General features: G+C 41.9%; 4 protein-coding genes across 7 annotated transcripts in view; 3 read left to right on the forward strand and 1 right to left on the reverse strand.

Annotated features, from left to right (window-relative positions):
* Positions 1 to 4207: 4207 nt before the first annotated feature.
* On the forward strand, positions 4208 to 14884 carry CFAP90 (cilia and flagella associated protein 90). The gene is made up of 3 exons (XM_056330607.1): positions 4208 to 4454; positions 8032 to 8148; positions 11641 to 14884. The coding sequence occupies exons 1-3, from the start codon at positions 4272 to 4274 to the stop codon at positions 11818 to 11820; spliced, it is 480 nt and encodes a 159-aa protein (XP_056186582.1). The 5' UTR covers positions 4208 to 4271; the 3' UTR covers positions 11821 to 14884.
* A 133-nt stretch (positions 14885 to 15017) lies between these two features.
* On the reverse strand, positions 15018 to 23923 carry FASTKD3 (FAST kinase domains 3). 2 transcript variants are annotated; one of them, XM_056330603.1, is made up of 7 exons: positions 23816 to 23923; positions 21847 to 23304; positions 19479 to 19564; positions 18709 to 18871; positions 17472 to 17541; positions 16078 to 16192; positions 15018 to 15308 (listed from the first exon to the last, which is right to left on the reverse strand). In XM_056330603.1, exons 2-7 carry the CDS (start codon positions 23273 to 23275, stop codon positions 15198 to 15200), a joined length of 1974 nt encoding a protein of 657 aa, XP_056186578.1. In that variant the 5' UTR covers positions 23276 to 23304; positions 23816 to 23923; the 3' UTR covers positions 15018 to 15197. The 2 variants fall into 2 exon arrangements, with proteins under 2 accessions (XP_056186578.1, XP_056186577.1); XM_056330602.1 differs by having other exon boundaries at positions 23704 to 23841.
* On the forward strand, positions 23420 to 24130 carry LOC130145938 (basic proline-rich protein-like). Its single transcript, XM_056331503.1, has one exon. The coding sequence runs from the start codon at positions 23420 to 23422 to the stop codon at positions 24128 to 24130; it is 711 nt and encodes a 236-aa protein (XP_056187478.1).
* The window catches only part of MTRR (5-methyltetrahydrofolate-homocysteine methyltransferase reductase), a 31391-nt gene continuing 27722 nt past the window's right edge, over positions 23914 to 27582 (forward strand). The window contains exons 1-3 of one of the 3 annotated variants that reach the window (XM_056330605.1): positions 23920 to 24053; positions 24412 to 24608; positions 25007 to 25145. The gene's annotated coding sequence lies outside the window, so the exon portion shown is untranslated. Of the gene's footprint in view, positions 24054 to 24119; positions 24302 to 24411; positions 24609 to 25006; positions 25146 to 27582 lie in introns of those variants that run through there. The other 2 variants (XM_056330606.1, XM_056330604.1) reach the window with 2 other exon arrangements.

Genomic DNA, 27582 nt, shown 5'->3' on the forward strand with positions numbered 1-27582 from the left:
TTGGGCAGCAGGGTGGCTACAGAGGTGGCTTGTGTGCGAAGCTGCTAGAAACTTCTTCCATGTCCAATGGAGACAGTGCTGGCAAGCTCCAAGATGAACCCATCACTGGCCAAGGCTGAGCACATCAGCAACGGTGGTAGTGCCTCTGGGAAAATGTATTTAAGAAGAGGGGAAAAAACCTGCACAACAGCAACTGCAGCCAGAGAGAGGAGCAAAACTACATGAGAGCAACAACCCTGCAGACACCAAGGTCAGTGAAGAAACAGAGGCAAGAGGTGCTCCAGGCACCGGAGCAGAGGTTCCCCTGCAGCCCGTGGTGAAGCCCATGCTGAGGCAGGCTGTGGCCCTGCAGCCCATGGAGGTCCATGGTGGAGCAGATATCCACCTGCAGCCCATGGAGGTCCATGGTGGAGCAGATATCCACCTGCAGCCCATGGAGGGCCCCACACCAAAGCAAGTGGGTGCCCAAAGGAGGCTGCAACTCCATGGGAAGGCTACGTTGGAGCAGGCTCATGGCAGGACCTGTGGCCCTGTGGAGAGAGGCTGGAGCAGGTTTGCTGGCAAGACTTGTGACTCTGGGGGTATCCACGCTGGAGCAGGCTGTTCCTGAAGGACGGCACCCCATGGGAGGGACCCACCGCTGGAGCCGGGCAGAGTGTGAGGAGCCTCCCCCTAAGTGGGAAGGAGCGGCAGAGACAACATGTGATGAACTGACCACAGCCCCATTCCCCGTCCCCTTGTGCTGCTGGAGGAGAGGAGGTAGAGAAATTGGGAGTGAAATTAAGCCCAGGAAGAAGGGAGGAGTGAGGGGAAGGTGTAAGATTTGGATTTATTTCTCATATTCCTACTCTGATTTGATTGGTAATAAATTAATTTCCCGAAGTCGAGTCTGTTTTGCCCATGACGATAATTGGCGAGTGATCTCTCCCTGTCTTTACCTCAGCCCACAAGCCTTTCATTATATTTTCTGTCCCTGGTCCAGTTGAGGAGGGGACCTGGTGGACATTTGGTGTCCAGCCAGTGTCAACTCACCACTTCAGCATACAAATAATAATTGCAAATTATATGAGTCAACCAGTTATCATTTTATAATTTTTTAAAAAATTATTAGAATAAAAATAATCACAATAATCTGAAAAGCCTGATTCTCTGGTCAAGCAGTTGAAATTGTAGTTACAAGCCAACCAAGAAATGTTTGCAATCTGCAGACTGAGGCTCAGTCACAGTAATTGTGTAGGTAATTACTCAAAACAGCAGATATATTCAAGAAAAGTTAAAAAATTTTCTGAGCAGCTTATGAACAATAAACCCCTGAAGACTGCAAAACGTGTGCTGACTTTTGCAGGTGATGTATAGTTGTCCCCATCTCCTTCAGAAAACTTCTGAAGAGCTTTCCTGTTTGAGTCAGGCAGTTTGTCACTAATTAGGATCTAGAAGAAACAAGTGCTTGTGTGAAGTAACTGGCTTGGACCAAAGCTATAGTAGTGGAAAGGGGACAGAGTTTTTGAGCCATTTTTGTTTCAGCCTTTTTTTCAAGAGCCATCAGATGGAACAATTGTGGCAAAGACTGTCTCTCCTTCGTGGCTCAGCTGAGGGTCAGGAACAAACAGCAATCTGATGCATGTTGAGGTCAAACAGCAAGGACAGAAGATGAATTGCTAAGCCTTAATTTGACAGCAGGCTAGCCATCTCAGCTCTAAGTGACATGAGTTCGAAATAAATACATCACCTTGTAGTAAGAAAACGCTCCTGTGTTTTTTCTGCGTATCAGTAACCTCTCCAGTAATGTCATCTGGCCTCTTGTGTCTGTCCCATCTCCATCCCCCTGTGGTCATCTCTGTCATGTCTTCCTCCCACCCCCATTACCATTTGCTTCACAAATTCCTTTTAGGAATTTGCTTGCAAAGTTATTCCATAAGCCAGTTTCACATTTCAGAGCAGTGACTCTGCCTTTGAGACACCTTTATGGCTATAAAAGTACATATCAACATATCTGCAATTCAGGAACTTGAGTGGTGGAACCTGAGGGGGATATTACTGCTCCCTAAGAAGGCAGGCAATTGAACTTTTCCTCCTTAAGAACTGAATTCAAAGCAACTTTTAACACTTTGGTCTCTGAGCTTAGCTGTATTTGAGTGCATAGTTTTTGACCATATAAATTAAAATTTATCAATTGCCCTCTCACAACTGTTCACATGTTTTTATTGAAGTTGGTAAGAAAATAAACTGACCTCCCATGCTACTGCATAACAGGAACATACACTTAACAGTAGAATACTGTCTGTATATGATCTAAATCTGGTTATAACTGGAACAGAAGTATCTGGGCATTCCTATCCTGCTTCTGGGGAGTCTGCAAAAGGTGACCAGGAAGAAAAAGGCCTTTGTAAGAGTCAAATAATTCTAAAGAGATTTATACTTTTCATTGGGCAGGAAAAATGAACTGAAAAGCATCAATTTTAAGTATTTCCAATGGGGAGATGGGGGTGTGGCAAATCTATAACAAGCATCCAGCAATATTTTTAACAATCTAAATTGCATCCAGATAGTGTAATTCATCATAATTAATTCCATCTTAAATGTTAATCAAAATGAGCTACATGGGAGCAGTAGAAAGAAAACTGGAGAGAAATCTTTCAAATCTGACTTCAGAGCTCTTGTCTAGCTTAGTTTGTATTTCTGGCAAACGGTCTCTCACAGATCTATTTATAGCTGCAGCTTCAGCTAAGCTACTTTTTATAAATGGGCTTGCTATCTCTTGGTGCTTGGACTAAACTACAAAAAAGCACTTGCACAGTAGCAAATGTGTCTCTGCATAGGAAGCTGATGTAAGGCGGCTGTTGGATTTTCAATTCCACTGCTCGCTTATGCTGCACTAATTTGGCCTATGCTACAGAAAGAAGAGGATCCTAATAGGTAGAGGAATGTTATTAGATAGGCAGATGGAAATTGTCATGAATGATTAACAAAAACACACACCCAAGCCTGCAGAGTACAAATGCCTTCACACTGCACTTGCAAAGAAGCAAGAGGCTCTATGTTATTTGGTGCATTACTGGTGGGAGAGCAGTAGCTGTACAGTAGGAATGGGACTTTTAAATCAGTAGGCCTGATTTATTGCCTGGGCCCAAGATGCCCAGAACAATTGGTTGTGAAGATTTCTGGTACTCTGAATGTTAGCATTTTTAAATAAATCTTGGATGTTCAGTAAAATTGAAGATGCCTAAAAGTGCTGTTGTGAAAGTGCCTGTCAAAAGATACCAGTAGCAATGATAAATAGCAATGCTGTACCTACGGCACATTGGTTCTGCAACTGTGGTTACAGAAAAGACAGGTAAACCAAACCAAGCCAGTCACAGATCCCCCAGGCAGCACAGCAAGAAGCAGCATGGGCATAATTATGTGTACATATAAAAGCAGAAAAAACATGGTATAGATATTGAAACTAGGAGCCAGGCGCTACTAGGGCAGAGCAGTTTTAGAGTCTGTTGTTGGAGATTTGGACCCAGGAGATGCTTACTTTCAGTGTCCCCTACACAGGTGTTTGTGTGTGAGAGGCATTTCCAACTGCATTGCCAGAAATTACTAAAAATTCCATTATAACCTGTGCCCAAGTGGGCGAGGAGGTGCTGGCCTGAGACCCCAAGTTCCTTAGCACTGGGGATCCTTGTTCTGACAAAAACTGCACGCTTCGGTGTGGTTTTATTCAACTTCTCCACTTAAAAGGGGATTTCTGGATTGCTGCAAACTGCCACGGCATCAGTCAGCTCCTTTTCGGCCGGGCTGTGCTCCAGCCTTCCTCCCCAGGATCTGTACGTGATGGGGGCGCTGGCCGGGGGGCGCTGCCGGAGCCCCGGGCCGGGCCGCAGGGCTTGCTGCCCGCTGAGGCGGCAGGGTGTCCGCGGCTCCAGGCTGGGCCCGGAACCTTACTGCGGGGTACCCGGGAACTCACACCGGTAAGTTCAATACCGCCCTGCCGGAGCGCCCTGGGCTCCGCCGGGGCCGCAACCACCAGAGCCCAGCCGCGCCGCGGGGCCGGTTCATGTCGGGCTGCCTCAGGCTCGGGGTCGCGCCCGGGAGGGGCTTGGCCCGCTGCCCCCCGCGCCGGCAGCTCGTTTGGCGGCGCTACGGGACACCCTGCCGGGCCCATACCCCCGCCGCCCGGGCCCATACCCCCGCCGCCCGGGCCCATACCCCCGCCGCCCGCGCCCTGCCCTCGCCGCAGGCCACCCGCGGGCGGCGGCAGAGTGTTGCCGGGTAACGGCGGCAGCATGGCGGTCCCCGGCCCAGCTGCGGCCCCGGTGACGGGAGGGCCAGGACGGCCGGAGGAGGCACCCGGTAGCGCGGCAGGAGGGAGGCGGCAGCCTCCCCTCTCTGCCCTCTCCGCCTTCAGCCACGTTCCGGCCAGGCGGGAAGGGCCTGCGGAGCTCAGTTACTTCCACCGGCCGGCCAAGGTGAGGCGGGAAGGCGGCGAGCCGCGGCGAACCGGGGCCTGGCAGGGCCGCAGGGCCGAGCCTTCCCCTGGGTTTCTGTGCAGCGGTGCGTGGTCCCTGTTTCTGTGCAAGGGCGTCGTGAGGGACCTGGTCTGGCAGATGCCTAAGAAAATCCCACTAATATCTCAAAGAGCAGCAGAAACACCACACGTTAGTGGCGAGTAAGGCTATCTTGTGTCTAAACAGCAGGTTTCATCTGGATAGGCCTTTGTGAAGTGTAATGAGTGTTTGCTACTTCTGGATGTAAAATGAGGGTAATGCCTTCCACTGGATGGCAAGGGAGACGTGGTTTGCCAAGGATTAAAGACCAACCAAAATGGGAGACATCTTTAGGGAGAACACTAGGAAAGGCATCATCTGCCACTAGGGCTGGATGCAGCACCTTTGTTTTTTCTGTTAATGCACACTCTTGGGAACCCTTTAAAAAGAAAGTGCTTTGTTTTCAAAAGGTTTTCAGTGTGCACTGCACAACTTTTCTGTATGCTCAGCTTTAATAAAGAAAATAGAGCTACTCAAAACAATAACAGCAATATATGCCTTGATAACTGAATGCTTCTGAAGGTGTTGCACTAACTTGTGGTAACTCAAGCAGACTAGTAAGGTGCCTTACTCCTCAATCTCTGCTGCATTATATCACCCTTTTTCCTCATTCTCTCTATCCTCATATTTAAAACCAGAAATGAAAACAATCTTACACCTTCAGCCTCAGCTGGGCTACACTTCCTGGGTGCAAACCTTTTTCTCTCTGAAAAGTGTCATATGAGACATTGAACTTAACTCATTTTTTCCTCCAAAAAAATAACATGAAAAAATTCTGAAATGTTTGTTATATCAATGTAATGCATCAATATTAGGCAATGTGTATTTACTTATAACAATAAATACACCCCATGAATGTCCTCCCCACCCAAGTGATAGGCTGCTGATTACACAGAGCACTGGGCAGCGAGAGGACTGGTGACTTGTGAGAGTTTGCAGGTCTATAGTCCTGGAATGTGGGCAGGTTACAGACCATAGTACAGCACTGGGTATTAAAGGAACAGCAAATTTCCTGCATTGACGGGGTGACCCTGCTGAAAGACAGGTAGACGTGTAATGTCAGACCCTTGCGTGTTGATTTCAGCATTACCTTGGGAAGGTGCTCTGAGCCAAAGGCAAGTGGGCACAGTCAGTGCCATACTTAACAAAACATGGTAGGGAGAGCACAAGAGTAAGGCTAGGGCAGGTCAGAGGGCTGGCATGGTGCACTTGTGACTGGTGGAGCTCTCAGTCTATCCAATTTGCATGGAATTAGCAAACATATGGTAGAGTTTTTGCTTACAATATAAAGTCTGTTTTCACATTCCCAGTGACCTGGTTTGTGGAAAATGCTGCTCCAGTGGCATGGAAACAAAAAGCGGTAACAGCTGTTTAATAGGTTTCTTCACAGCACAGGCCATAGCCACAGGGGAGGAAGCAGATTCAACCCATTCTTCTGTCCAATTAAGGAATTAGATCATTTGAAATTTTTTATTTATACAGGAAAAGGAATTTCGTTTGTTTTTGCAGCTTAAATACTTAAAACCAACTCTGTGTCAGAGACTGAAGCAGAGAGAAATAAAATGAGGATGCGCTCAGCAAATGGCCAGAAGCCAGAAATTCCTACCTTTTAATCCCTTAGCCTACAGTTCCTCCCTTGATTGCTTTACATCAGTTACTGTAGATAGTTTGTGCAGTATTTCTTCTTCTGTGGCATGGAGAAAGCTATTACCTATTTTATGTGTGTCTGGAATGTTAATGAATGTTTGCAAAGTGCTTGGCTTTAGTAGAGTGCTTAGCTTCAGTTGCAGTACACAGAGGATGCCCACTCTGAGTGCAAATTTATTATCTGCTCTGTGTGAGCCCCTGGCTCTGAAGGGTTTAAGAAACAGCTCACCACCACCACCCAGGCCAGCTAAGTCAGCATTTGACAACAAAGAGAAACAACAGCCAAAGTTTATCAGTGTATTGAGCACAGAAGCGTTTCCTCTATGCATCTGGCAGAAGATCTTAAACAGACCATCCGGGACAGGGCTAATGTTTAACATAACAGGCTGGCTACCTATCTGTGAGTTTCAGAAAGGGTGACTTATCCGCTGTTACACAGGTAACGAATAATGGACAAATAATACCATGTGATTAAAAACAAAGGAGCAAATAACATTCCCAGTGGTTAGCACAAATCAGATGCCCTCTAAAATTCTGAATGAAACTGGTAGTGTGAGGAGGAAAGGAGAAGCAAGAAAACACAGAACAATAGTAATAGTAGTAGTAGTAATAATAATAATAATAACAATAATAATAATAATAGTGACAAATTAGATGCAGGATGCTCTTGAACATGCCTGAAATAATTCTCTGGGGCTTGATGTTTTCTGAGAAATGATGGGATGGATAGGTTAAATACCAAACCACCTCTCTCCTCTTGGCAGAACCAAGCAATGGAGATACCCTTCCAAATGAAGCCTGTGATTACAGCAGTGCCTCACTAGCACTCTTAACTATGGTTTCCTTTCAATGGAACCATTATAGCCTTCATGACCTGCCCTGACTTGACTATTTTTGGAGGATAGCATTGTAAATTGTAAGACTCAAGATACAGGAGTTTTTCAAAGGCTAAATTTGGCACACTGTAAAATTAGAGGTAAAAAAAAGCCCAACAAAATGCACAATTTTTCAAATTTGTAGTCAGCCCTGCACAAAACCAGTGATTGATTGACATATTTACCAGAATATAGACCTTTTAATAAAGTTCATTAACTAACAACAGACAGCCTACTTCAACAGGGTATTTTGCTTTTGTTTCCTTAAAAACTTTTTGGTTTTGAAATTCCTTTGACTCCATTGATGAGAACTTCTTGATTGGATTTAAAAAATGCATTTGTTAGCAGATCAGATCCTTAATGTTGCTTATCTTTAATGTTGCTTATTTGGATGCAATTATGTCAACAGGTATCATAAATACTATAAAATTATGACTTGGGGTGTGCTGTATTTTCATATGTGACAGATACATGCATACTACTGGATCACAGGATTACCTGTTTCTGAACTCTTCTCAGTTCTGCTTTAATCAAAAATCAATTAGTGATTCCACTGCAGGATACCTTTGTCTTTTTCATAACAAATGAATCTTGAAAATGCCTGCGTTCCTTTTACGTTACAGTGCCAGATCATTTGACAAAAAGATGAAAGAAGTTCAGAAAGTTAAAACAAATAAAGCAGTTAAATTTCCTAAAGTTACAACAGATTACAGGGAAAAAATGAGGTAAATGGCCACAAGGGAAATTTCAGAGCTGAACAGACTTAAAAAAAGATACCACCTGTCATTAGGTAATTTTTATTGCTGACTGTTCCAAAGCAGTGACCCAAACTTGCCAATGGTAGCTCAGTAGTATTACAATTGTCATCATCTAATGCTGTATGTGCACTGTTTAAGTATTGATTTGACTACAGATATTCTGTAACCTGTGAAGTTAAGCAATACTGTGAATTAACCATTTCCCCCCCTTTTCTCAAGACAGGAGATGTTTCCACATATGATGCCATTTTTAAAAGACCAGAGGGCTACAACAAAAATCTTCCCCGGTGCGACAGACAACATGCGAAGAGTCATGGTCTTAACATTAATGAGGAGGTAACCCTTTGATAAATTCGTAATTATCTTTGTAATTTTTGACATGGCTGGAAGCTATAGGCATTGTTTTGCCCTATATGCAGCCTATATGGTAGCAAAGGAATCAGAAGGAGGACATTGTCTTCAGCTTCGAGGTTTAGGTGAAGGCATTAGCCAGTGAAGACATCTAAATTAGCTCCTGCTCTTTGGCATCCTGTAGATTTCCAGGTGACAAGCTATATGCAAGTTAAATCATGGGGAAAGAGACACACAGCAAGGCAAACCCTCTGTTACAAAGCTTCAGGGTCACTGAGAGTGACTTCTGAATTGTCTGTGTCCCTCCAGTTCGGGTAGTCCTGCAGTATTTCTCTGATACTTGAAAAATCTCCCCGAGAGGTTTGGATTCAGGGGCTGCAACTCAAAACATTGTCCTCTGGCATCCACCCTCCCTGTGCCAGCACTGCTGAGAGAGCCCAGATCACTGAAGCTGGTTAGTTTGTTACACAGACTTAAACCAGGTTGCCCTACAGGAAGGAAGTTCATAGGGAGCTAGTGCAAAGGAGGGGTCAATCAGAAGACCATGGACATGCCTGGAAAACACTGGGCAGAGCATTCAAGGCCAGCAGAATGTGGGTTTGGTGTGCAGCCTGATAGCTAAGGGAGGATACAACCATGTTTTCAAAAAGCTGCCTTGAAAACAGAAATACTGTAATATATGTACGTATATATACGTATGTATTTTTCCACGCAGCATCTGAATAATACACATACATACACAAGTGTGTATGTATATACTTATATTTGTACACACACACACAGAGCCTACAAAAAACAAATGAAGCCTGTGTGTTAATGGCCCCATAATCCCAATTGGTTCATGGGATGTAAAGAGATGGGTAGGCTAGGAATGGCTGCCTGTACTGTTGATTCTATATGATAAAGATGGAAGAAGGAAGAGAGAGACAAAAGTTAAAATTATTGTAATCATGGTGTAATAAAACAAAGGCCACTGCGTGTAATTAGTCTCACTAGCAGCTCTGTACACCAGACATTTCAGTGCAAGTGCATAGCCATTCAGCTCCGTCAGAGCGTAGGCAGTATTAGGTGCTCCCAAGGGACTCCCAGGAGTGCCCATTACCAATCACCTGCTCAAGTCTACTAACTCAGCTGCAGATCTCCATAAGGCTAAAAGCTATGTAAATGACTACTCCAATTAAAAATGAGTCCAAAACAAAGCCAATTCCCCTCCCCAAATACCAAGTCCAATCTCCAGCTGGGAAATTTGTGTAGAAACGGTTTATCAATGCAGAGTTAAGTTTTTTTACTGAGCTCTTGTGTCAACAAAAACTCACTTTCCTGCCAGTTTGCTTCCTAAAACAATTATGGATGGGCCAGAATTCATAGCAGCTCTGCTGGGCAGTGCATGCAAGGGACTCTGCCTGAACAGATGTCCCTTAATCCAGTGCTTTAATTAGCATGGAGACACATGAATCCCACAGCTGTTAAATGTTATAACGCGATCCTCCTGCACGTGATGACACCTAACACCGGACTTACCCATAACTAAGTGCAGGTTACATACTCAACTCATGCTCTTTAATTACCTCAGTGGCCCTCACAGACTTTACGTAATAATAACTATGTTATAAAACATAATAAATAAAAAGGCCACAATTGACATCTTTCTAGTACAACAATGAAAGCAGACAGGCTGAATCCACCACAGTACACTGCTTTCCTTGAAGTCAAAAAAAAACCCGACTACAAGTAAGCCCTTCATTTCCTGCAGAGAGCCTGGGTGTACCCAGGGAATCCAAGACTACAGTCACCGGTACTGGTTTAGCTACACATCGCACAGCAATGGCAGCGGAGTGTTTGCACAAGGCTGCCATTGCTGATTTCAAGTGTTAGTAGTGCTAGAATTACATGCTGCGAAGGCGTGTAGTGGGATGCTTCCTAGCCAACTGTTGGAAAATCTGAAATCTGCTGAATGCTGAACCCATAAAGATGAAATGCCACTGTGCACAGTCAGCACTGTGCTACCAAGGATGCTGAAAACTGAATCTTAATTATTTAAAGGGAACATAAACTATTGGAATTTCATACTGCTGCCCATCATTATCATTGTAAACCCTGTATTGCTAGCAGTCTTTCTTGATGGTACAAAGACTGTCATTTCTCCTTTTTCAACATTTAACCACAACTGGGGTAGGGGAGGGAATGGTCTTATTTTTTGCCTGCCACTCCTCTTGACTTGTTTTTTGTTCTCGTGGGGTTAAAAGTTGGTGTACTGAATAGCTTTTAATGGAGTGGAGCAAGGTAGGCAGGAAGGGTTGGGGAGAATCTTGGGGGACGAATGGGTGTTTTGGTATGGATTTTTCTGTTGGGTTTTGTTTATTTGTTTGTTTGTTTTTATAAAGGGTTTACAGCATCTCCCCAAGAATGTCAGGTCTAGTTCTGCCCATGAGTCTGGAATGTCTCTCAGCTGACTGCCCTGCTATGAGAACCCTCGATCTGTGCTCCCACCTGCATCCTTGCAGGAAACACAGGGGCTCATGAGCTTCATGGGTGCTGTCATAAATGGTGATATGGCTCAGACTTGTGTCTGTTGTAGCAAAGAATCATTTGTTGGTACTTGAATTGTAGTGTTGTGTCCACGGCCTAATACATCTCAGACTTTTGGCTAGAGAAAGAAAAAAATATCCTGTCTTTCCCTTCTGAGTGCAGAGCTGCACATTGCTGTAGCACAGGAAGGAACTGCAGATTGCAGATTGATTGCACAGTCACTTAAAGTGCAGTTTACCAAGAACAAGCTTAAAATAGTCTTTTCTTGGTTGGGTTACTTTTCACAAAGACCATTTCCTATCATTGCAGAGCAGTCATTTCTGTAATCTTACAGCAACAAGCATTTTTAGTAAAACCTTTCACTGTACAAAAAAATACAGTAGTATATGCTTTATGTACTTCAGGGAAACCTTGCATGGACTAGTGGTTGCTCAGGGTTTCCTTTAGGCTTTGATTTTTTCCATGTGGTGCTTTCACTGAACTGTGCAAGCAGGGTAGGTGTTCCTGTAACAGGGGAAACAAATCAGATCTATCCTATTTTTCAAATGAATCATGCAAGTCAGTGCACAAGAAAAATAAGAATGAAAATAAAATCTGTGTCACTTTGCCGTAACAGCATTTAGTTTGCCCATAATTATATATATAGTAATTGTGTTCGTGTGTATGTGTGTGTAAAAAATTATCAGTCCACAGTAACTCATGGCACACCACCATACATTATCTCCCTGTCATCTAGTTATACATTCATGATTTATTAATATACATAAAAAGCTAGGTCAGGGATGGAACAGTGAGAGTGTAGATCACTGCTAAATAAATATACACCCGTATAGCAGAGGCTATACAGTTGTCTTGTTATTTTGCCCCTGGCCACAGCACATTTAGCAATAGAAAACTGCCAAGTATTCACTCTGATTTTTTTACAAGGAGACTTTTATATTTTCACAGGAAATGGCAAGACCTGTTGCTGTTTTGTCATCTTCAGAGCATGGGAGACGCATAAATAAGCCCATAGAGCAGCCAATCAGAGATCACACAAGGATTAATCATGTGCAGGCAGAATTCTACAGGAAAAATGGCATCACCTGCTTATTGGAGAAACCTCCTCCAAGCCTGGATCCATGCTAAATCTCTTGTATCTGTCATTGCCAGAAACATTTATGTGGAAAAAAAGACACTTTGCATCAAAAAGCAATGTGGTGCTTTTTCCTTTACATTTTAGTTAATGAGAATGATTTGGATTAAAAATAGGATGAAATAGCAGCTGTACTTTTCCTCATGCTGATTCAAATGCATGTCTTCTCCGTACAGTCTTGTAAAAATCTTACAAAGAGCAGCATCAGCAGGAGCTGAACATTTTATGCAGCAACATTGGAAGTGAAACCTGTTGGGTCAACAGCTGTCTCTGTGCAACTTCAGGCAGAGCTTGTACGTAATTATTCACAGACTTAACATTTAAGCAAGTCTGCTCCTCAAGGTATCAGTGGTCATCGACTTCTTAATCCTTACAGTGTTACTACAGAATTGCAAGGTGTCATTTTATCTGCACAATGGCTGCAACAGGGTTTCAACCTAGATTTTCCAAAATGGATGGGCTTACCCATAAATGGGAAGAAAAGAAATTATCTGACTTCCAGAAGAGCTTTAGCAGTTTCAGTAGACTTCAAGTGGAAGTCAAGTTAAAGGGAACTTCTGAGGACTTAGCATTTAAATAGACAAAATCTGGGCTTAGCTGATTGCAGACATCCATTTATCTAACTTTCACTATACAAATGGTGTCTGAGGGATTAATCTGTTCAAGAGTGTCACAGGAATCTTTAGTTCTCTATCCAATGCTGAAAAAAGTAAACAACAACAAAAAAGTAATACTAGCAGAACAAGCACTAAATAGTTTGGTAGAAAGAATGGGAAAAAAAAGGATTTGAGCAGTAGTCATTTAAAAAGCCTGTTTAGAGTAATTGTCTAAACCTGCTTAAACATTTAGTGCCTTGTATTCTGACTGAATCCAGTACTAAAGTTTTAAGGTCATTGCAGGAGAAGGAATACCTCCTGCAGGGTATGCACCAGTTTGATTCTCAAGAGCCATTGATCTTGTTGTTTAAATCACAGGCAGTATTGTTCAAAAAGGAACAGCAGCCAGACTGAACATACCAGAGCAAGGACTGGAAGTCCACAGCATTGTCTGACACTGGAGTTCTGTCAGGTACTTACAAATAGAGAACCTGTATCACTTGTGAACACAGTGAGTCTCCTCATAAAAAATAATAAAACCAAAGAACTTCTTAATCTGGGGCCTGGATAAGGAATAGCACAAGTGCAATCAATAGCACTTGTTTGGCCTGATGTGAGAAGCAGAGCACAATTCTGAGAGGTGTTTGTTACTTTCATTATTCATGACCTGCCAGTTCCTCTGTATTGAATGAGCTAGGGACAAGAAGGCAGTAACTGCTACATTCCATTTCAATAATAAATACTTTGTTAAACAAATCCAACAGCATTAAAGAATTAAGCATTTAAGTAATCACAGGAAGAACAAAGCACGAAGGAGATGATGTTTTCTAACAATACCAGAATGCTTTTTTAAAAACCAGTATTAAATGTATACCAGCGAAGAATGAGGTAGAATATGGCCATATTCTAGGCAGGTTATTTTTAGTTTGGGACAGTCAGTACAAATTACTTCTTTCTAGTCTTACTACGTTTAGCGTTTGAAAAACTACTGGAAATCAGATTTGTTTGAGAACACCACCACCTTCTGGCCTGTGTGAGAAACAGGCATCACCAGCTCACTTGCACCGCGGAGCGTCATAAATCATCAAAACACCAGTATAAGTTTTCCTATCTCATTTCTTTGCTTATGTCGCCCCCCTTCTCTTTCAGTCCTTTCTCATCCCTCCTCACTTTGAAGGCTTTTCACAGGTTGGTCCTCCCACTTGTTTCTCATTCAGGTCTGAGTGGTTGACTTTTTCCTTCAGTGCTCACTTTCAAAAGAATACCTTGAGGATTTCTTCTATCAGGGAGAAGTTCCTTATATATGTCTGCAAAGACATTTCAGTCGTCCTTCAACGTCTCTTTTGCCAGGATGACAACTGTTAGGTTACCTATGTGTTGTAAGCTTCCTGTTACACTGTTGGAAAGTACCTCATTACCTCTTGGTGCTCCCTCACCTGTCAGTGAGTACAGTGCCATATTACTGTGAGTAAGGGTTTTCACACATGCAACAAATTAACACTAACAGAATGCATGGTATGGTGCAATGTAAATAATATTTTGGATCTGGATTTTGTATCCAAAAATCTCCAGGGATTGCTGGGACAATTGACAGACATCTGCAACTTACAAATTATTAACAGTAGCCTTGGAGGAGAAAAAATAGCCATGCTTTGTATCCACTGGTGAAATATACCGACTTCAAGGATGTAAAGTTTCACCTTTTTTTTTAATCAAATCATAACAGTTAAAATCAAACTAGGTGATGCTGGGAATTCTGCTTTTCTACTCATAAATAATAATTCCACACAGGACAGGAAGCACAAGCTAACGTGAAAATGTGTGTTACATGCCCATTCATCAAGTATACATTATGTGATTGGAATTAAGGCTATGTTATTTTCCTTTTGTCCATTTGTAAAGCAACACGCTGACCCAAGTTAGGGTCACCTGTTCTAGCTGAAGTGGTTACTGGTTTCAGTTCTCAGTTCTACCCTTCTGCCAGAATTTATACCCATACATAAAAAAAGATGTCAGAAGAACTATGTCCTATGCACTTTAGAGCGTAATGAGTTTCAGTTTAGGCTTCAACAACAGGCAGTAAACTGAAGGAGCTCTAGAGTGCATACATTTAGACACTTTACCTAAAACTGCCTCCAAACACAAAATTACATATAGCACATACCCAAACATCAGGTGGCTCCCACACAGATAGCTGTGCAAGTCCACTACCCTGTGGCAGCTGTTCTTCTACAAAGTAAAGCAAATCTTTTTAATAAAAAATCTCTCATTTTCTGTAAGGCATTGCTGTTTATTGAATAGCACTGTTAAGTATGAGCAATAAGCCAATACTGCTTATGCAACTACTGTAAAGTTTAGTTTGCTACATGAACAGCTACAAGTAAATTGGACAATTTCTTCTTATACTGTCAAGAGAAGCCCTGATTGGTAGGTAGCATGGCACATTCTGTACATTCAGACCAGCCAGTATCCTTGAATAGTCACACCTGTCCATTTGCAGTTGTGAGTTAGAACCAGTGAAAATACAAAGGAAATGCAGCATTGACTGTCTGGCACTTACATCTGTTAACTTATAGTAAATACCAACACAAAACTTAAGAAAATATGTTGCTCTTTATTACTCTTTACATGTCATTTGTTCCAAATATTGGAAGGTCTCACATTCGGAAGGTCAAATGATCTTAGGTGGTGTTATTTAGAAAACAGAATTGAATTGTTTTTCCAAGCACAGTATTCACATTTTATAGTACAGGAGGCCAACCTGTCATTTAATATTATTCTTCAGTGTCAGCAGCTGAGTCCGTGTTATGAGGAAAGATTTTTTTGTGTAGGTATTCTGCCATTTTCTTGGAATTCTGTAGACTCTCTATCTCAAAAAATGGAATCTGGAAACAAAACAAAGATTGCTGAACTTACATGTTAATAAACAACTGGGTAAGGTTGATGTTCATTAAGCAGAAGTAAAACTACACATCAAAGATTTGTCCATTTTGAAATTAAACATTTAATTCTAAGCATATAATTGATCTGTAAATCATCTGAATAGAGATTACTGTAAAACAAAGAGTCATATCCATTATAGGTTAAACTAGGTTAAACATAACGGAATTAGGCTTATGTGGTAAGTGATTATATATGAAAATGGCAAAAATCTAAAAGTAACTGGTTTGGTCCAAAGTATGTTTAAAGATAAAAATAGCCCTATTAATTCAACAGGTAAAATAAAGGATATACTCTGGTGTGAAAATGTTATTTATAATATAAAGCAGTTCTGGTTTTTTAACTACTCTTTTTAAACTTTGAATTCAGACCTTTTTGAAAAAGTATTTAATTAAAAATCCCAATTCTACTGAACTCTTAGACATTTTCCTTTAAGTCAAGATTTGGACCTTAATCACTGCAGAGAAGTACTCTTTCAAGCAGCCACTATTTGGTGGAAAACACAGGCAGAATACACATCCAAGGAAGAAAAAGGAATTTCTGTAACACCCTCAGAAAGGCAAAAGCTAGACAGAGAGAACATAACACAGAAAGGACAAGAGTACATCTGCCTTGGGAAGTAATTGCAACTATAGTTTTAAGCATTATAAAATATTCATTTTTCACTTGTTTTGTTAGCCAGAGCAAAAGCAAACCTCTGTCTTTGGACTTTACCTGTACAACTTCATAACCAAGTAACTGAAGATGTCTCTGTTTAATAGCTTCTTTTCCCAACAGATTGTGGCTATTAACGCAAAATCTATTTTGACCATCAACACAGAGGGCAATTCTAAAATGAAGCACAAGTGTAGTATATATTAAAAAAAATAAATCAGTTATTTTAACCCCCACAGCTACTGCAGTTCTTAAGAAACATGAGACAATACCTCCCATCTTAGTCCCCAGTACCTCTCAGAATTAGATGATGGAAGTTACCTAGTTCAGGTCAATTTAAATCACTCAGTTTAAAGGGTGAGAGGGGAAAAGCCTGAAGCTTAGTGAAATTGATCTGTAAAGCTTATTTATATGCTCTGAACAAAAATTACTATACAAGTTAATGAGAGCTTGACATTTTTAATGCTACTATTGGTAAGCTATTTTGAATTCTTCTAGTAAAAAACATACAAATACATGTCTCAGCTTGAAAACATTTCAGCAGCTAAATTAAACTTATTAGTGTACCTGTTAATCCTGTCAGAGTTCCAGTTAAAGGTAAGTTTAAGTTAAACCTGTACATATGGATGGCAGCATCATGGATTAGAACTATATTTTTTTCTCCTTGGTGATAAATATCACATCAACTTAAACCAAAATTTGTACATCCACTGTAAAAAAACCTGCTTATATTTTCAGTATGTTAAATATATTGTGACCTTATTTACACAACAGCTACAATTTAAAAAAAATCAAAGCCCATTCTTAAACATTTAAGCAAGGGATTTTTTAAAGAACCTGTATTAGTCTTGTGAAGGTTAAACTGGAGAAAATGTAACCTTTTCAAAGACTTTTGCTTTATCCATAGAAGGGCCATTGCAAGTACTGTGCAGGCAGGTTGCTTAACTTTGTATCCAAGGTTTCTCGAAGTAATTGTTAACACATTCTTTAAACACCTATGCCTTTTTCAATAAAAACCAGCATCTGTAGCAAATATCCTCATTACACAGGATTCCTTACAGAAGTAAATCTGTGAACTCAAACCAGCTTAAACTGTCTTAAATCTATGCAGACATGCTCAATTAGAATTAATTTGGTTTTAGTTTGAAAATGAATTACAGAAGATCAAAATACATTACTATAAGCCAAATCAGGATCACTTTGATCCTGACTGTCACTGGATAGAGAGACTAATTGTCTGACACTGCATAGTCAGGGGGCAAAACAACGATGAAAAAGTAGAGATCTCAAATTTTGCCAACTTTTTCCTTTTGCCAGTGGTTTCAATGTGAAACCTGAACTTTTTTGAGGTCAATGGCAAAATGCCAATTAGCTTAAGTGTCATCAGTTTCACCCTGGATGTTCTTTATCAATGCTAACCAACATTTTACCAGCGGTTTCTTTTCATCACTTACCGTCTGTGTACCTCTTCACATTGGGCAGCAGGCAATACAAAACCTTCTTCATCTAATTTAATCTCAATATCTAATATAAATGAAAAGAGAACTGACATTAAAACTCAATTCATATTAAAAAGTTTACTGTAATTCTCATCCTCTTACAGTTCATTGTTTTACAAAATAAGTAAAATACTATCACAATACTTTTTTCTGAATCACAGATGCTTGTAAACATGTGTATAGGCTATTTAATAAATGAGTGATGATAAATAACACTTCAGCCTTTCATAATGCTAACAGCAAAACAGTATTCCAAGTCCACTAAAACCCATAACATAGTTAAATGGCACTTTGCTGGGCTGGCAAGACCTCTGAACTTTGAGGGTTTAAGGAGGGGATATCTATCTCTCTCAATGCCACCCCTGCTACACCCTTATTTTTTCTCACTAACTCCCTAATTTTATAGATTATGCCGATTTTCATGTAGAGATTTGGACCTAAACCCTGCCAACTTCAACCCCATGTGGAAGCTAAAATGCAGAATAATTCTGGAATCATCACTCATTTCCTATTTTTTTTTTAAATCTCTCCAATGTCCATGGAGTCCAAGAGACCCTTCCCTCAACACCTTGTTGATCATGCACTCCTACTGGACACACATCTTTCTCCATCATTACCTTCCCTGTTTCCTTTGCTGGCACATGAAACACTGTTTTACTCTTTCAGTCCACAAACCCCCAGTGACCACATATAATCAGTAGCTCTTGCTAAGGGGAGAGAGGCCAGCTGAGCAGGGCAGAGAGAGGGCTGACAGCCTTCCAGCTCTCCCTTTCTCTACTCACCACCAAAGCAGAGATCAGGCAAGTGGTATTGCCTCATTTTGATTTACATTATACAAATTGTTGGTAGGATAAGTAAAAGAGGAGCTGATAGTAAAAATACAGAACATAAAAGTTAGTAGCTATTTTCAGTGCAAACTGGCTGTGTAAATTCCAAGTAATACTGCAGTTCTTTTCCCTCCCTGTTCTTCCTGATTTTCAAAATGCATTTACTTAAAAGTTCCTATGACATCTCCTCATTGCAGACCTACAGAGTTTTGTATTCCAGTTTACTTTTTCTCTATTTGCACAATGTAGAAGGCCCACAAAGGGAATAAAATCAACCACTTTTTTATTTCTGGAACACAACAGAGCCTAAAGTTCTGACAGCATAAGCACATTTTTCATTATTAATCTAAAGAAATGTTACTTACCAACTGTATAGAAATATGATGTTGATACCTCTGATGCAAAATATATTCTTTTTTTCAGCAAATAAAGTAATCCAGTCTTCACCCTTCTCAGAAGGTGAACATCCAGAGAACTGTGAGGCACGGGAAAGGCCTTTACTTGATACTTTGGAAGGAGTTTGGGACCCTACGTAATGACAGAAAAACAAATCAAACAAAAGAAAAAGGGAGATAACATGTTCGTAATTACCTCACATTAATGTAGCAAAATGTATTCTGTGCATTTCAAAGCCATGTTTATTGAGAAACTTACAGTCTGAGGTCTGATCTGCTGGAAACTTACAAAACCAAACCAAACCAAACCCAAAACAACCACCAGAACAACATCAGCAAGCTTCCATGCTATCGCCTTGAACATAACGTTCATGAGAAATGCACAACTGCTCCCATTCCTCTACATTCAGGGGCCAACATCAAAGCGCCTGATCTCTTTTGTGCTCCAAGACTCCACAAATGAAACATAAAAACCAGAACAGCTGTTGGAAAAGTACTTGGAAATACACAAAAAGCACTTGATCTTGGAGCTATTCAGTTCCATCAAACATACAAATATATCAAGTCAAGCAAACAAGTAGCAATGCTTCATGTTTTTATTGGGGGGGGAGGGGCGGGAAGCTGTTCCATCCAATTCCAATGTTTTTATGGGGAAGACTGTCCTGAACTAATTATCTGCACTGCCCTAATGACCTTATCACCTCTTGTTAACATTAGTTCTATTTTCATATGTACCATACCTCATAAAATGGGCACTCCAGGGTAACAGCCAGAAAAAGCTGGGTTAGCTGGGACATAACAATTCTGTCCAAACCAGGTGGCTGAGCTGAAACAACAATATTCAGGTTTTCAGGTGCACCTTCAACAAAGTATCTTTACACAAACCATCATGCAGATGTTAGGAAAAGCTGTTCAGTTTAACACACAGGGAAGCAATTTGATCATTATCATTTTTGATCATCGTTGAATTAACAGAAAAATCAGTTGTGAAATAACATAGTTATTAAAATGAGGAAATGATTTATAGAAATAGCAACAAAAAACTCCATACAAGTAGCAAGATCTTAGTTAAGACTGTCATATTCTTTCACACACAAACGCACCCAAAAAAAAAAAAAAAAAAAAAAAAAAAAAAAAAGAGTTCTGAGAGATGCAGGACGTTCTACAGGAAGGAATATGTTTGAGTTGAGGTCTTGGAAAAACATCCCATACCCTTATTCCCACAACCCCTTCTCCCCAAGTTATAATCCCAGGATCTCATTGTTTTGCTCAGGTTTGGGGTGTTGGTTTTGGGGGGTTTTTAACCTGAAAAGTAGTGGATTAAAACGGACTAATTTCTGGAGATTTGTCTACAAGTGTACACTTGAAGTATCTTTCATGTTATACGCAAAGTATTATTATAGAATGTAGTGTAAAGTGCTGATCGTGCAGGTCCATCTTTTCAAGTTCCTGTTCTGAAATTTGACCACTCTAGTGGAATGCCTTTATTGATTTAAAAGAACGTATCCACAGTAACCGGGTGCTGTGAGAACTTTAAAAGACATTCTGGTTTTTAGGACATGAGTGATGTCTGCTTCCTAAAAATCAAGCCCTTAAGGTATTTCATGCTGAACAGCTAAAAATTGAATGACCTAAGTTTCTAATCACTTTGAAAATTTGATCTTATATACAGTTTTATTAACAGAGCAATCTTAGCTGAGATCTTGAGAAAGTCACTCATCTTTCTGGCATAGCTTACATATCTCTATAATGCTGCTAGATATCCTTTACCAGCTAATACAGAATTACTTAAAATCTGTAGCTTACAACTGTGTTGTTTATAATACATTCGTGTCCATAAAATGCTGGATTATGCAATAGTTAGAGCTAAGGATAGGCTATCACATGGAGGATGTTCTAAAAGTTTACTAGTCTGGGTTAAAAAAACAATTAGGTGGAGGCAGCCCTTGCAAACAAGACAGTCTTAGAAGCAGTGGGTGAGCAGACTCTGCGATCTCCTAAGATGGGATAAAACATGAGGTAGATTTTGTTACATTTTGTTACATTTTCCTCATTTTGGTACAAGGCCAAGGATGGGACTGTAGTGCTTGCTCAGAGGTAGCAGGGAAAGGAGCTCAGGGCAGGGAACAAAGATGGGCAGAGGAAGCCTCCACCAGAAGAGTGCAGTTGGCAGACAGGATGCCAGTGGAAAGAAGCATCACATAACCATAACAGATTCTAGATTAGAAGTAATTTAAAAGCCACGATGAAGCGCCAGTCTTCATGCTTTGTTAAAACATATGTGTGCCTTAGAATTCAATTTACAATTTTACCTAGATAATTAAAAAAACCATACCAGCCTATCCTTAACTGCTCACATTTATGATGCTGTTAAGTTTTACTGGTTCAGATCTTGCTTCTATTTTAATTAAGCCAACAATTATGCACTGCAAGTTATTTTTTTTAGCTTTATCCATTTAGCCTTTCCAGCTTTCACAAGCTGATCATAATACAATATGAAAGAGAAATACAACCAAGTTGGATGCAAGAATATAACAAAACAGTCCTTATCCTGAAAGAACAGAAAAGTCAAGAGGACAGCACAAGGCCATACATGGTTCTACCTTACCCCCACCAACCGCCGGACCTGTCACAGGCTAGTGGAAAGTAAGGAATAAAGTACTAGTCCATTGCCTGTAAGGGATTCTTTAATTGAATCATAAGGCAAAACAGTATTTGAAAAACACATTTTGTACTGCCTGAGATTTAGAGATGCTGTGTATATAATTGTAACATGTTCTTATAAATAATTGTAATTTAAATTTCTTTTATCCCAATGCTACACCTCTCTAAACCCACTTCTCTCTAGAACTTGTACTAACCTTGACCAAAGTTTATAAGGTTATTTAGACTATTTTCAAACTCCTCTAAATGATTAAACTGAAAGATAACTGCAACTGTGACAATTAGGCAACAGTCTTTGGCCTCCTGATCGCTATTCTCCAGTCACCTTCATCAGGTCACTGTTGATGTGACAGATGAAAATGGTAAGGAATGGGCACTTGACAAAAGACACGCCACATAACAGAACAAAATGTGGAACATCACAAGAGAAACACTGCTCCTTACCTTGAAGCTGTTGCAGAAAATAGGGACTAAATATTTTTGGCAGAAAATTTACTGGATAACGCTGAATAAGGACACATGAGTGCAGCAGGTTCACCAAGGTGTGAGGCTGAAAGCGATTAAGGTGAGTATGCAGTATGGTTTCAAGCTTCCTAAACAGGGAAGAAGCACTTGGAGGCTGATAGTTAAGAGTCCCAAATGGTATAATGTACCCAGCAATCTGGTCAGTGGTAAATCTGTCAGCATCAGCAATGAAACTTTCTGCGACTGCATCAAAGATGGGCTTAGAAAGGATCATCTTTCGGCAGCAATACTGCATGACTTTACTGACTGTTTGAGGATGCAAGGTAAAGATGGACTTGGGAACATGTGTTTCCAGTGCCTCTGTGAAAATTTGTTCACCGTGTCCGAAGTATAGGAAGGCTTCCAGTACATTTACCAGTTCATCATCTGTGAAATACGGAATATGCTTCACCGAATGTTTACACAGTGCCGTGACTAAGGGAACTGCCCGAGTCTGATGAAGAACGACCAGTGAATTCAGTATTATGCTTGTGGACTCTGGGCTTAGCTGGGAAACTGTGGTTAAAGTGGCACTGTTCAGTCTGTTTAGCAAGTCTTGGTATTGTTTCCCTTCCCTAACAATCACCTGCAGCATCTTATAAACCATCACAATTTCCCTAGGGCTCCACTTCTCAATGTCTTTTTCTTGGATGTGGTTCATGATTTGTTGCAGCGTCGCACAACTTGGGCCCTCCAACTCCAGCAAACTCTCTCCAAGAGCACATAGATTTTTAACAGTCAACTGTCCTTTACCAAGCCGTTCCTCACCCTCTGAAAGCAACCTTGCCATCAGTGTACTCTGCGGATCTATACGTAGTTTTATCAAAGCTTGCAATGCATTCAGCAGCCCCGTGTTTGACAGTTTTGAGGATTCTAATTCAAACTGGAAGCATAATGCCCTGAAAACTTTGTTGTCTAACACTCCTTCAGGGTTTTTCAGACCATTGTGATCCACCTCAACTTCAGAAATTCTCTGCAGGGCTCCTGATGCCATAGTATCAGACATGACTTCCAGAGAGCTAAGGAAGTCAAAAATCTCTTTTGATGTACAAAGGCTGTTCAACTTCTTGAAAAATAGTTGTTCATCCATCCACACATTATTAGATTTAGTACAGCTCCCAGTGTCCCCACAAAGACACACAGTTTCATTGAGAGACTGTAGCCACAGTTGTACGTGATTTTTTCTACAAAGCATATACTGAGATTTGTCTTTGAAACACAGTGTCCTCATGGCTACAGAGCTACAGCTCTGGGGCTTTCGCTGCCCACTGATAAAGCTCAACCTTTTGCTTAGGGTTATCAAAATGGACCTGCTTGCTGGTGTGCTGGATGAATAAAACTGGAAACTCTTTCGGCTAATCAAAGCCATATTGGATCAAATGGGTTCTCAAAAGATACCTAGAAGAAGAAAAATACATATAAATACATTGTTTGGAAAACAGCACCGGTGTCTTTAAAAAGCAGCAAACACCACCACCACCCCGCAACATTTCAGCGGCTGGACACGACGGGGATGATCCCTCTCCCACGACCACCAGCACAAGGCAACGCAGAGCCCCCTCCGCAGCCGGGGGTCGCACACACACGCGTTCTCCCTAGCAGGAGGCGCACGGCCACGCGTCCCCGTGGGGGGGAGCCTGGGGCGTGGCAGCCGGGGGCGACGGGCGAGCCTGAGGGGCCAGGCGGCTGCGGCGGGGCCTCTCCCACCCCCTCCGCCTCACAGGCCCCACACCTACGGGCACGGCCCCGAAAGCGCTGCCGTGGGCCGAGGCGCGTCCCTCCCACCGCGGCGCCTACTGCTGCCCGCCGGGCCCGGGCCGTCGCGCCCCCTCCGTCCTCCTCCTTCCTGCGCCGCTGCGGGCACCGGGCGGTGGCGGGGGTCGAGCCGCGGGAGCGCGGGCGGCCTCACCTCCGCCGCCATGACGGGCAGCGCGGGGGCTGCCGGGAGCTTCCGTCGCTCTCCCGGCGGCAGCCTCGGGGCGCCCCACCGCCTGCCCCTGCGGGACCCGGCTCGCCTCACCCCGCCCGGCCCGGCCCGCCCCGGCCGCCTCCTCGCTGCCGCCCCGGACCGGCGCGGCGCTGCGCGGGCCGTTGCGGAGCGCAGGGTGCCGCCGGCGCTTTGCCTCGGGAGTCAGATTGGCGCCTGCGTACGTATGGCTCTGAAGCGCGTCCTTCAGCGCAAGTGACCGCGTCCCCGCGGGCCGGCGGCGGGCGGGCGCTCTGAGGGGTAGCCGGGGGCCGGGCGGGAGGCGAGGGGGCCGGCCCGGCGGCGCCGGCTCTCGGGGGGCTCCTGCTGCTGCAGCGGCGTTCGGGCCTCTGCTGGCGGCCTGCCTGCAGCTCCCTAAAGTCACCGTCCCCCTCGGGGACAGCTCCCTCCCTTCCCAGCGCCGTGCAGGTTGGTCCAAACAAATTTTTCTGGACGGAGGTTCAGCCCTGGGCCGTGGAGGGTTTTACAAGCAGGTTTCATTGAAGTTCTTGTGGGTTTTGTGTTTGTTTTGATCATAGAGTGAAAGCGATTCTCAGTAAGTCGCTCACTGTTAACAAAAATGGCCATGGGAATGCCTTCGTGGCTGTGACAGCAGGGTCTTGCCGCCTGGTTTAGAGCCACGCTGAAGTGTGCAAAGCTGCTGCGGAAGTTTCTTGCGTTTTTATCCTGTCCGTGGCCACGCAGTTTGACATTTGTGGTGGACCAGGCACACGAGGTACGTAGCCTGGCCTTACAGTACGGCTGTGTCATTGCTGGGGCCGGCACGGCTGGCTCAGGGAATGTTCACAGGTGGCTTGTTTCCTCCTACAGTGTGTTCACTTATGGAGCTGATGGACTCCATGTTGTTCTTTTGCAGACCGTTAGTTTTCTGACTTCCAAGTACTGGAGCAGATGAGCTATAATTTGGAATTTCATCCGTAGTTTCATGTTAAGCTCTGGTTTGAGCCAGCAAATCCTGGACTGTTTTCGCAGCTTAAACATTGTTTTGTTTTTTGACATGTGATTACCAACACATCAACGTGTTAAATGCTGCTGGTGTGGTAATATATTAAATGTAGATCTCTAGAAAGCTTGATAGTCAATAATTATCATTTTTTCCACTCTTTATTCCAGCTGAACTCTCATCACATATGTGGAAGTGGCATATAGTTTGTGAAGAGTGTATAGTGCAGGAAAGCAAGAGCAGCGTGAGCAGCAGTATGTTCATCTGAATGCAAGTGCGTTCCTGCTTTATGATTACATTCACCTGCAGGTAGGCATGAGTACTTTTCCTTTCTTGATCAGTTTCTGTGTGAAACTCTTCCGGTTGATGACAAAGAGAAGATTCTCTCACAGGGAGAAACTCCTCAACTTGTGTAGTTTGGAATGAATAAGGATCAAAAAATTTTATTGATCTATTAATGAGAAAATTAACTGTCAGGCAGGTAATTAACTGTCAGGCAGGTAATTTAACTGCAGATTAATCAGTTAATTGAACTATATTTTCAAGATCAACATCAATGCAACAGATACAATACTAGGCACTTACAAATTGTTACTAAATGTCTACAGATATTTAAACAGCCTCTTAGATCAAATTGCAAGGATTTATCTAATTGTGTCCTCTGCCCATTCCACAAGCACACATTTGCACTGTTACATACACACATAGTCCTTTCCCTCAGGAGAGGATCTCAAGCATCTCAAGCACTAATCCTCTCTTCTAGCCACGTGAATTCTCTTGTTTACACATGCCTGCTGTGGGAGATGCGGTTGCTCTGACTTTTGTGTCTTTATGCAGTCTACTAGTCCACACACCAGTAAGAAAGCCCCCTGGCAAGGTCATATGTATACCCACAATATGGGTAGCTACTTTTTCCACCCTTTACTGTTACTGCACTAGCTGGAGTAGAAGCAGCTCACTGTCTTATGGGGAGGCTGCTCTCCCTGGCTTGGGCAAAGGTCATTATGTTGCTAGGGCAACACCTGTCCATGTCAAACCACACTGTGACTACTTTTCTTTCTGTTTCCTCTCCTCTCCCACTACTTCTGCAAATTTTAATGCTTTCTTATACATCCTCCCAAGATGACTCCTGTTTGAAGTCTATTGGTAATCCCCTGGCTATTATGTTGGCAGTTTACCCCTCAGCTTTTTCTGTATAGAAGGCTGCTGTCTTATGGTGTGGTCCCAGTGGAAACCTGATTATCTTTCTCCCTTTCTGAGGTGTGAGAAAGAATGTAGTAATGAAATGCTGCTTCGTCTTTATTTTCTCCATTTATAGTTGGGCATTGCCACCTGCTGTCAAGGGGAAAATTACATGACATGTGACTAGGATCAATATGTATTACTACAGGGATCTGGGGGTATTCAAACTATTCAAACTATTTCACAGGAATCATCATAATTTGTATGGTATCAAATTTCTTCATGTTTCTTTTGGAGAAGGAGGGTGAAAAATCACTTTGTGAATTGTTTTGGCATACGTATTTCCTGTGCACATGCACATGAAGCCAGTTATTTAAATGACTTTAAATAAAGTGACTGTTAAGCTATATTAATATTTTTAGGTAATATAATGTAATACATTTAAAGTGAAAACTATAATGGAAAATGTCATAGAACAAAATGCAATGAATGGAAGCCTTAACATTTTCTAGTAATTACACTTTTCATGGAATTCATGTGTAGTACAAGCACTGTACTCTTAAGTTGCCACTTAATTTTACCAGTTTTGATTTACAACTATGCTTAAAAAAAAAATAAATCTAATAGAGGAAACCTTTCACAATACTGTGGGGAGAGATATAGTGCCATACTAATATAGTGCAGTATTCTTCTTACACAGTTGAGCTGTGTTTTTTTCCCTTGAGAGAAACAGGAAGAAGATATGCCTGAGATTACTTAGCCACAGGTTTTCATAAATCATTGCATGTGGCTAGGACACTGAATGATTTCTGTAGTTGAATCTGCGTGGGAGTAGTAGATGAAGTACAGCAAACTGGGCCCAGGCATGAGAAAAAGATTTGAAGTTTGGAAGTGATAATTAGTCAGTTGTAATTCTAGGCATTTGAGTTCTACTGCAGTTCCGTAGCAGCGACAAAATATTGATGGAAGATTAATTTGTAAAATATGCACGAGAGGGCTAAATATGCACGAGAGGTGCTCTGCTTGTCTCTCGCACAGCTTCTTGAAGCTGTCCTTACATGTTGTGTTCAGTGTCAAAATCATGAAAGAAAACTCGCATTCAAACTTTCTTGGGAATGGATAAGGATATGCATCTCATTCAACCAATTGCTTACAAGACTTTGTGAGGGAATGGCATTTTATACTACAGCAGATTTCTTGAAGATGGCTTCCTATTTTTAGGAGAAACCTCCCAACCAGTCAATTCTGTAGTTGCACTTGTGTAAGAAGCTCATTTTTGAAATACAAAATGTAAAACTATGTGTGTGTTCTAAAATATAGACATAGTGGGCAATAAAGTGTAAAGGCATTCAGGCAAAAAATACTGATATCAGAAAAGAAGAAACTGAGAATTTTAATTTTTTCTTTTTTATTTTTTTTCTCAAGCATTGTAGTTTGACTTCACCAGCTCTGTGTTTTGTTCTGTTTTCAAATACATGTCAGAAAAGTAACCAAAGCAGTCACAGACTTACAGTGAAAAATATTATTAAGTAGTAAAAATAGTATATATTTTCGTGAAACTAGT

The sequence above is a fragment of the Falco biarmicus genome, chromosome 3, assembly GCF_023638135.1.
Source record: "Falco biarmicus isolate bFalBia1 chromosome 3, bFalBia1.pri, whole genome shotgun sequence".
In the NCBI taxonomy this organism is placed as follows: domain Eukaryota; kingdom Metazoa; phylum Chordata; class Aves; order Falconiformes; family Falconidae; genus Falco; species Falco biarmicus.